Below are 11,332 nucleotides of genomic sequence, written 5' to 3' on the forward strand. Positions count from 1 at the left end.
TGAGGCAGTGGACTACAGAGATGTGGAAAAAAGCGGTCATCCTTCGCCTTATTCTGGACTAGTGGGCGAGTGCATGTGTGGTGCACACTGAGGGAACGCTACAGGCCTGAGCGCTGGATCCCAGCAGCGAGGGGGTCCGCTGACTCAGTTATGCTGTGTTGGACGTTCACCTGGCATGGTTTGGGTCCACTTGTCCCCTTAGAGGGAAGGCTGACTGCTAATCAATACAAAGGTTTGATGAGGATGAAAATAATGTAAACCATGATGCTGTGGCCTTCGCACTCACCACGTCTCACTCAAACTGAGAACTTGTGGGAGATTTTGGCTGTTAGTCAGAGCTCTCCACCACCATCATCAAAACACCAAATGATAGACTATCTTTTGGCAGGATGTTTCTCCATCCCACCAGTAAAAGTTCTGGTTGCCCGAGACACGTAATGTTGGTTTGTCCTTTAATTTGTCACACACAGAAATGCACAAAAATGTTGAGACTTTGGGAAGTACTGGTTGTCACCTAATGATAACGCATTGATTCTCTCCGTCAATCATCATGTTCCTGTACATGTTATCAGTCAGAGCATAGATATGGGGAGGGTTTTCATACTGGGCCTGCAGAGAGAGAGAGAGAGACAGAGACAGAGAGACAGAGATAGAGAGAGTGTAAATTAATTATAAGAACATATACCACTATCATGGTATTTTCTCTCTTTTGGCCTGGAAATAACTTCAAATACTTGTGCATAATGGCAAAATATTGACATATTGAATTACTCACAGCTCCTTGGTAGAGTTCAATTTCCCTGTCAGTGAAGTAGGGCATCTGTTTGAAAGGGTTGACCGAAATCAGCACAGGGCCAATGTAGGTCTGCGGCACAGTCAAGGACCATCATCTCTAAAATCTCCATAAATTTTACCCACAAGTTGGATAATTACATACATGAAACTGGCTGTCCAAAGAGCAAATCCAGCACCATTTCCGGTGTATATTCCCCAGTGTTAACACACATCTCATCAAAAAGGGAAGTGGACCACGTAGTCTCCTTAAAAACTTAAATGAAGCAGACAAAAGACAATGTAACACGTCTTGCAGTGTTTATGGCATCAAGTAGGTTCAGTGTCAGTGATGTCAGCTGTTTTTTGTTTTTTTTTTGGACTGTGCACCAGTTGTGTGCAGATTTGACAACATCTTTTTTTTTTTCACACTCTAAATACGATTTTGATGTTGAGCTGTACTCTAAGAAGACGGAAGTGAGCTGTTGAGTCACATAGAAAATGCAAAAGAGGAAGAGCAAATTCCTTGAACTAAACTGTGCCCATATATGTTTATTTGTTTGTTTGAGTGTGCACGGTTGTGTCTGGGAATTTATTGATTACGCAGACGTGTGGGCGTGCATGTGGTTGAGGGTGTGTGTGGGTGGAATTTGCTGGACTGTACACACATGTAGGTCAGAGTAGAAGTTTAGAGCGGTGTGTGTGTGTCTTTGAAAGGTCATGTATTTCATTTTAATAGAACTACACTAACACCCCACTTTTCACCAGAACACCAAGTTTCCAGCAAACATCTGGTTTTTCCACCTTTTTAGTTTTTAGTTGTGCAATAACAACTTATGGTATTAGTAATAGTAATAACTATTTTTTTCTTTCACCAGCTACAGTGGCTGGCAGCTGGTGGACTTGAAAAAGTACTGGCCACTGGCAACAATTCACCAGGATTTGGTTGGTTTCTAATATTAATTTAGAAAGAACACAATGGTGTGCACTTGTAACCCAAGGTGGATACAGGTGCAGGACACAATCACAGGAAAGTCAGTGTCCACACACTAAAAAAAAGCATGTGAACACTAATCCCCAGCCCCCAATTTTATGATCTAATCCTGATTATCAGATGCTGCTGACAGATCATGACAGTCACATTATTGGTAAAATGAGGACACTTCCTGTTTATTACTCATTATGACTTTTTGCCTTCACAAATAGAATGACAAAATTGAGCTGAACCAAGCTATTTAAACTCAACAGGATACAAACACATCCTGATGTTGAATTCAAACACCTCATTCTGTTCTATTCTAAATGGCCACGGCCACAGGTGAAGTGCCCTCAAGCAAGGCACTCGACCCCCCTGCGGCACCCAGGTATGAATGTGAGTGGGGCGTTGTTGTGCTTAGTCAACATACTATGTACTATTTGCACTATATACAAATAAAAAAGAAATACTTGAGTTCACAAATGAGGGAGCGGTCTGCTGTAGCGGAGCGATAACGCGAGTCAGAGCTCGTTCAGCAGGATACAAAGATGTAGTCGTCCATGTATCTCTTCTTGAGGTTTTCCACGATGGCGTCCTCGTTGATCTTGGACAGCAGCACCATGTCGTCCACGCCGCTCTGCTTCACATTCTGACTCTGCCAGTGGTACTTGGCCTGCAGGAGGGAGCAGACCAGTCATGCAAGGAGAGATCAAGTTGAGGTGTTGTAGTCTTGCTCTTTTCCTGACTGATCACTCGCTACATTTTGTTTCAACTGGTTACTCAAAGTGAAATGCCACTGTGTTTTAAATGGCCAGCTTTCAAATGATGAATTATGTTTAAAGCATTTCCTTTGGCATCTTGAATAGCTGTTTGGCATTGTAAGAAACAAATCTCCCTCTTGTAATAGTAAAGGTTGGTTGGTTGATTGATTGATTGGAAAGTTTCACTATGCCTTTGAATTGAATTGAACTGAAACGAGTTGAGAGAGACAGGGCAAGAGAGAGATAAAGAAACAGAGAAAGAAAGACAGACAGAGAAGAGGAACAGAGAACAAAGAGAGGAGATCTTTAAATACCGTATTGATTTGCATTTTTAAAGCACAAATTGGGTATGTAGTGGGGAAAAGGGAAATGATTTGTCACTTAGTCCATTATTACAGATAGATAGATAGATAGATAGATAGATAGATAGATAGATAGATAGATAGGTAGATAGATAGATAGATAGATAGATAGATAGATAGATAGAGGTAAGTAGATAGATAGATGTAGGTAAGTAGGTAGGTACGTAGGTGGGTAGGTGGGTAGGTCACCAACAAGTGACAAAGACTAGTTTGACAGGGCGGATGTCACACTGTAGTGTTTTAAAAATGTAACCACGTGTGGTTGCCATAACAGGAAGCTGGGGCCGGTTCCAGGCAAGGGGTAGCAGATGAGGTGAGCTCATGTGCTAAGTTGGGCAGTTTAGAGAAACAAGAAGTACCTCTGCAGCTGACCATGAACTTAATCATTATTCAGTGATAACTCCGGACTCTAGAAACGAGTGCCTTTCCAAGCAACGGCTGCTGTAATGTGCAACGACTTCCGAGCTCAGAGCAATCCAGCTCATCCAGCAGAGCACTCGAGCCACTTTGAGTCAAGCAGTGTGATCAGTGTTGCCTCACAAGATTAAAAAGTGAACTTCTGACTTCCGTCTCCTGTTTCTTGCTTTTTCTGAAAAAGTGCCGGACTGTTTGATGTGTGAAGCCTGAGAGGCTTCATCGTTGGCATGGTGGTTGGGTTGTGGTCTAAGACTCTGACCTACATTATAGCATACAGCTCACAAGGAAAATCTTACAGGCAACCTTCAGCTATCTAAGAAAGACACTAGAGTCACTAAGTCACTGGAAAAATTCATAGATACACATTGAAGATGAAGATGCTCCTGATCACCATGGTTATCATCATTATCATCTTTGCCAGTGTAATACTAATGATCATCATAACCATCTTAAGCATCCTCATCAATGCCAGTAGTATCACGGTCATAATCACCATCAGTGACTGATTGTCTCATTATCTAAAGCTCTCTCTATCTCATAAACTAAATTACAGCAAATTTCTCTCTTCAACTTCACTTCTAAATTGCTGGCCAACAGCTGAACACACCTTAGATGTACATTCGGTCAGCGGTACTGTCTGCCATCCTCTCCTGACCTCTCATATTACACCGAAAGTCTTACAGCTCACACTGAAGGTCAAACAAAAAGGAAAACTAGAAGCTAATTCTGGCATGAGATAGAATTAGATCTTAATGCTTTGTGGCCCATATCTGCCCTTTTTCCATGCCTTACCAAAGGCAAGTTCAATAATGAGGTAGTGATAATAGGATTTTCTGCTGTTATAACAATCTGTGTGTGTGTGTGTGTACGTATGTGTCTGTGTGTGCTTCTTCTCCTTATATAGAAGAAATGTGTTGAACTTTCCCACATTTACATACATTTTCACTTGCCTAAATGTATTTTAGCACAATGTCACGCTTTACTAATTTACAATGGAAATGCAGATTTCCACCAGGCGTGTTGTCTTCCTTTGACGTGCAAAATTGGCCAGGAACAATTCCAAAAGATCAGCAAAGTAAAACGTGTGTGTGTCTGTCGGTCTGCTGCTGATGTTGCATACTACCGGGTCTATCAGCATAATATTTTTAGCTGCCTCCTCTGTCGGGTGGTTGATCGACTCAGCCACAAAAATCTGCCTACGCTTTGGCAGCCAGTTTTTCCCCCGAAAGAGGTGGAAATTTTGCATGGAGGTCAAGCGTGTGTGTGTGTGTATGTGTGAAGGTGTGTTTTTGTGTTCATGTCAATTGGCTAAAAGGGGACATGGCGTTGGGAGTGGCCTGTTGCTAAAAGGCACATCATGTCCCAGATTTGCGACGGATTTCATGAAAACGTTGGTCATGAGCCGCCTGGGTTCTGCTGGTCCATCAGTTCATTGGTCCACAAAGCTGTGCCCACCCTGGAGCAGCTTTCTACCTACGAGGCTGAAATTTGCCATGAATGTCAAGTGTTTGTGTGAATGTGTGCATGCATAGTCACACTTGTTATGACTGTATGATCAAGGACCTCTTGGTGTTTGCAGTTGATTTTTGAGCTGTTTTTTTTTGCCAAGCACTAAAGAAGGGAAGATATGCAGGCAGTGTGTCGGTATTTTCCCTTCTCCTGGTGAGTGAAAAAAGGGTCGGTTTTTCTCTGCAATCTGAGCACCAGAGAAGGGGAGCTACAGGGGAGATATGGAGGCACTGCCAGCTGAGGAGTTAGCTCTCAACTACAGTATGAAACCATTTTTTTTTTTAAAGGTTCTGACTCACCACAACCTTCAAGAGGTCATTGAACGTTCAGTCTTAACTGTGCACAAAAACATAAGGCGGATAGGCCCACGCTATGCTATATTATCTAGTGACAGATACATGCACTCATGGACAGACACACTGTGAAACACATGATCTCCTCTAGGCTGCTGTCTGGCTGAGCTCTGAACATCGATGGTGTGAAGATAGGCAAAGTTTACAGCATTAACAAGATCTGATTTTCAGTTCCAACAACTTGTTGAAAACTTGTTGAATTGTTTATCCAAATGAACTCTGATGGGCTGACCAGCGGACCATTGATTAATAGTTTCATTCACTTACTAAATCAAAAATACTAAACATTTGCTTATTACAGCAAAGATGATAATTAAGATCATTAACATGTCATGTGTGCGTATTTTCTCTGTTCATATCATCGTGCCCTTAAAACTGATTTGGCCTGCTTAAGACAACACTTTCTGCTAACGTCTGAAATGATTTTTGATGTTTTCTAAACTATATGATTTAGTGATTAATCAAAATCAAATCATTAGTTGCAGGGCTGGTGTTGATTTTTACACTCTTGCAGTTTAAGTAACCTTGATGATTGTGTCAGTGTGTATCTGCCCTTAAATCTGGCCATTAGGACCCCGCTGTAAAGGTGAGGACCCTGCGGTTAAGGGCAACGGACACAGACAAGCTCATGGATGATTCTTGCAGGACCTCTGCACGTTTTGGACGGTGTGTGAAACTTTGTTTGTGCTTGGAAGTGCGAGGACCGGTCTGATTATGAGGAGGAAGAAAGTGCAGGCCTCTCCTGCAGTCCACTTCCCCCTGTCACGGCTCATCGCTGCCTCTTGTGAAACCCTCTGAACGTTGTAACTTGCAACTGGTTCTCTTCCTGAAAATGTCTACATCTTGCGACCTCCCTACACCCCCACAAGCTCCATTATGTGGCACGGCCCAGCAGGAGCCCACCTTCAGCTGAGTCCTTTTAAATATTTCAATGACTTTTTACATGTATTTCCTTCCTCTTCACCTCATGTTGACCACACCAAAAATCATACCACCACATTTGATCATCTTTTCTGCATCCACATCAACATTGCACGAGCTTCCTCAATCCAAATGAACCTTTCTGCTTTGACGTATTAACAAATCAAAGAGTACAGCAGTGCAATCAAGGCATTGTCGACTTCAACAACTCTCAGAGACAGGGCTTGTCTCTAAAAAGAGGAAATTCACCACCTCCTGCTGCAGTGAAGGAACAGAATTTCCCCTTATGTGATGGCCATTGAGCACTTTCTCATCCTTCACCTAGTCATCACTGACAAAGCAGTGCCAGCCCTCACATGCCATATTGAATAGAATCTACTGAACATAAACTGTCCTCATTAATCTTTACTGCAGCTGCACCGCTTGAAAAACTGGTTGCTTTTCTCCAGAAGAGCAATGAGTCAAACTGTACACTTGAACTTTGTGTGTGGGACATGAGCCCTGCATGAAAACCTTAGAAAGTGTCCCAAAATCAAGCCTGGCAAAATAGAGGAAACACCAGCAATCAGATGTCAGATCTAGTTTTAGGAGTGTGCACACCCCACAGCCAAGCTGAGATGTGAAATTTAAAGGAGGTGTGCTACTGTACCATTGTGGCCCTCTTCTCCTCCCACAGTCCTGCCTCAGGTGTCCAATGTCTAGAGAGAGAGCGTGTGTGTGTTAAATCCACTCGCTGACCCCCCTCAGAAAGCAGCCATCACACAGAAGAAGTCACCAGACAGCAGCGGAGAGGGACACACACAGCTAGAGCCTGCAAGACATCCACTGCAACATTCAAACCTACTTCCTCATACTCCCACAGACCTACTGCCTGAAACAAGAACTGCTCGTTCACACAGACCCAAGACAATTACACACAGTCGTTCACACACGCACACACACACACGCGCGCGCAGGCACACCACACACAGTGAGGCGCTACATCCGTATTCCGTATCAGGTCTAAATGTGGCACTTTTTTCTGTTCATGGTACAAAGGCAGTGACAGCGTTTTTTTGTTTGCCAAAGCATCACAGTGACCTAACCAACTCATGACAGCATCTGCGTCAGCGAATCCAAGGGAATGTCACAATTAGCCCATCCAATTCATCATGTAAACAGTGGAGATGTGCTGTAGTGACAACAACCCCCCAAGCATTAATTATCTCAAATCTTTCTTCAAATGATGGTGTTTCAGTTGTGAGCTCCACCCAGGCTGTGGTTAGCTCACATCTCATCTCTGTCATCAGAGAGGCTGCTGCCTCCACGCCCAGAACGACTGGTCCAGGTTCACTGAGGTGGAGCTGACGAGGTAGAGCTGAAAAAAAAAAAAAAGTGTAGAGAGCTGTGTGTGTGTGTGTGTGTGCATGTTGTATTCAACATATTCAGTAGTTTTTATGTGGTTGTGTGGCCTATTTGAGTCACAGCGCTGATAGGATGAGGGTTGCTTTTACGGTGTGCTGTGCAGAAAAAAAAAAAAAAAAGGTGTTAAGAGGCGGTGTGTGTATGTGTGTGTGTGCTGGACCTCAACATATTCAGTAGATTTAACTGTGATTTTGGCCAATTTGAGTCACAATGCTGACAGGGTGTGACACAAAAAAATCTCCATCTTAACAAGCAATTTAGGCTCATGTTCAGTGCTAAAATCTTTTTTTTTTTTTTTTTTTTGGTTAAAACAAGTGATAAAATCTGCCAGTGCCATAAAATAATCCAACTTGTTTCTGATGTAGCGTCACTTGTTTCAGGGATTTATCTGGTATAAAGTATAAATATGTTGCAGATTAAGGACCTCTGGTAAGGAAAATTAGGCTTATTATGTTCAAGAAAATTCTGGAAGTTGATTAGCATTGAGATTAATGTGTATTCGATTTTTTTTTCTCACTTGGAATACAAAATACAAGCTTAAACGACTTGTTAAAACGGATTATTTTTTGCAGTGTGCAGGTTTTAGTCGAAGATCTTTATTAAAGATCTTCAAACCCGTGTGCACAAACCTTTCAACAAAGAGTCCAAGTTTCAGGAGCAGCCATTCCTGTCCACTGGATTACACTGGGATTACGATCATTTCAGTGGTGTGTCATTTATAAAAAAATAAGATGGCACATTTAAGGAGGGTAGCACAGACACACATGGATATAAAACTCTGTCATCTTTGTGGATACATGTGCATATACATGTACAGACAGACAGACACACACACACACACACACCTTTGGCCTCGATCCTCCCGGGGGAAGACAGACGTTTCAACCTTATTCAGGCAAAAGTAAGAAGCTCAAAAGCTCTTGCTCCATCTTCTCCATGACAGCGGTCAAATCTGGAAACAACTGACAATCACTGATGACCTCATCTTTCGTCTGGAAGTTTCAGCATGCTATTTTGGTACCGATACACACAAATGTGGCAAAAAGATGAAGGGGGAAAATTCAGAAAAAATGAAATTGGAGAACAGAAAGCTCAGATGACCGAATCCGTGTTTTTAATCAACAATGCGCCATGTTTATTCAATTTAATATGTCCATTTAAAAAGTTGTACATGAGGGACAAATGGATTTGCCTTCTATACTACTGAACAACGTACAGTACATGTTTGTTATAATTAGCACGTGAAAACATAACAATTAACAGTACTGTCCCTCTTATTTTCTCAAGATAAAACAGGCTCAATACTCTGTGTGAACCTTCACTATAGCTCCAGGTAGATACACAAAATTGACCAAAAGAAAAAAAAAAAAAAAAAAAGAAAAAAAAATTGCCTTCCATGTTAAGACACTGAAACAGGATTTGCTGGGAAAATGTCATCAGAAAACTGAAATATCCTATTTGTGATTTAACCTATTTCAAATAACAATTTCTCCCATTGTGGCCTTTTGAGATTGCTGGGAAGAATTGTTAACGGCATACATTTTTGAACTGTACTAAATTTCATAACAAATATCATTTATGTTCCTATGCCCTACGTGGACTGACTAGTAACTGTTTGGGTATAAAAAAAGGGCTCAAATTCACTTTACTTTCTAATTAAAGGCACAACTGTTAAAATGACAACTCAGAAACAATGACAACATCAGTGAACTAATAGCACCTTTCCAAACCAAAGCACCACAAGAGAAAAAAAAAAAGGAATAACACTGCTGCCAATCCCCATAAAGTTGTAGCTTCCTCGCTTTACAATGAAATTATGTGTCATTTAAGTGTTACAAAGAGCTGCTTTCAGCGGTGATCAGTGTAGACAAGTGAGAAGAGCGATGCCACAGCTACAGAGCACAGCGAGAGAGACGGGACGGCCTCTCCGAGCCTTAGGGGCAGCATCTCCCACGATATTTCCTTGGCAGGACGGAAAGACCTCTGAAAGACGTCGAGCGAACCAAAAGTGCAGGAGCGGCTCTCTCTTCAATAACACCGACCATCAGAGACTAAATTCAGTCACAGAGTGTCTTTCTGAAGGAGTGCTGATACAAAACCACTTGGGCAGGTCACAGGATCTTTAAAAGAAAAGAGCTGGGGTGGATTCACATGCTTCAAGAAGCTTTAAAGGAAAAATTCACTCAAATTTTTTTTAAAAAGGGACATATTTTTCCATTTACTCCTCATACAGTATATCCATCAAAGTAAGTTTGCGTGATTTGGAGAGGTTTCCTATGTGCTGCGACCTCCCATCTCCTGGCAACTTTTTTTTTTAATGCAGTAATTTCCTTTCATCCAGAGGAATTTTCTTTCACAGGAGACAATAAAGTAACCCTTAACCTTGCATGTTCTGGACCCCCACGTTGATTCTTATTAAGGTGGACCCCTACTTGAAGTTATTTTGCCCTTGGGACGTTGATATGAAAAGATATTGTGCTTTCTGATAATAATACACTTATCTAGGTGTCATACTTGGATATTGTGAAATACCTTCAAAGTGGCGAGATTAAAACATGATGTTAAAATAATCACTCATACATAATTTTGTGTCACGACAATGTTTAGTGAAATAAATTGACGTGAAATTAAACTATTTTTCATTTTGTTGAGGACCCTTTGAATGGATATATTGCAATGAGGGTAAATGGAAAAACATCTATCTATCTATCTATCTATCTATCTATCTATCTATCTATCTATCTATATATATATATAGTTTGCAATTTGTAAGTGTTCCTTTGCTAAGTTGTAATTTTGAAGGCTTTGTGGCTCAGATCGTTTCACAGCTGTCTGAACGTCTAACGGTGAGACAGCATGTGACTTCTCTTTGTTTAGACCAGATCTGTGTCAGAAAGAGTTAAAATCTGATAGTCCTATTTTATAGCTGTGTAAATCCAGCCTTAGATTAGCGCTCCCGCAGTAAAATGTTCCTGTAATTCAGTGCAGTCAGAGGTCTTCCCTCCTCCTCAGCGGGCCTGTTCCTGTTGGCAGAGATGAGTCACTGTGTGTGATGCTGCTTACTGTGCTCTCCATTTCCACTCACAGTAAAAGTTACTAGCACCGTAGCGCACAGCCGTGAGTAGTAACATGTGGCATATTAAACCAAGAAAATGAACAGCAAAGCCCGTGCTGAGGGATTTTCAGATAATGATACTGAGACTGACTATTAAAGTTCCTTTTTGGAGAGTTTACGCAGGCAGCCACAGTCCACAGCCGCCCACAACACAGAGCATGACAACATCCCCTAATCTGGAAATGTCCTAATGAGTCAACGCTAGCTTGGCTCTCACTACTAAGGCAGTGTCTCTGTGTTGCCTGTGCAGCATTATGTACGGTTTTATTGTAGAGGTGATAAGGTTGAAGTGAGCTAACCACTGACCAGACACTGTCCAGCAACATGGCAAGACTACGGCAGGTTCACTGCAGTGAGTACAGAGACAGACAGTCATAGTTTACATAGAGACATCAAGTCAAATCACATCAAAACAAATGTAGAAGACACGAGTCCTTTGACTGCTCAGACTTTGTGCAAATCAAACTCTGCTCATACTTCGGATGAATAACAGTGAGGACTTGTTGCAGACACGGATATGAAACAAAGCAATAGCATAAAAACACTGTGGTCAAGTAACAACTACCAGATAACATACTGACAAACAAAACCTCTTTCTTTTCATTTAAAATATTCCTTTTCATGGGCAAAGATATCTGGAAAATCATTTCTTTTTTTTTTCTTTTTTTTTTACAAAGTGGATTTTTTTTTTTTTTTTTTTTTTTTGTTATTCATAAACAAACAAGTAATGCCTGTTCACATAC

General features: G+C 41.5%; 1 protein-coding gene across 1 annotated transcript in view; it reads right to left on the reverse strand.

Moving 5' to 3' along the window:
• The window catches only part of myo1f (myosin IF), a 21,835-nt gene extending 14,946 nt beyond the window's left edge, over positions 1 to 6,889 (reverse strand). Inside the window, exons 1-4 of the mRNA XM_030049063.1 lie at positions 6,720 to 6,889; positions 2,292 to 2,420; positions 776 to 865; positions 515 to 609 (exon numbers count right to left, since the gene is read on the reverse strand). Of these exons, the coding sequence (XP_029904923.1) occupies positions 515 to 609; positions 776 to 865; positions 2,292 to 2,420; positions 6,720 to 6,722 (317 nt within the window). The 5' untranslated portion in view covers positions 6,723 to 6,889. The remainder of the gene's footprint in view (positions 1 to 514; positions 610 to 775; positions 866 to 2,291; positions 2,421 to 6,719) is intronic.
• Between the last annotated feature and the right edge of the window lie 4,443 nt (positions 6,890 to 11,332).

Source organism: Myripristis murdjan, chromosome 4, assembly GCF_902150065.1.
Source record: "Myripristis murdjan chromosome 4, fMyrMur1.1, whole genome shotgun sequence".
NCBI lineage: Eukaryota > Metazoa > Chordata > Actinopteri > Holocentriformes > Holocentridae > Myripristis > Myripristis murdjan.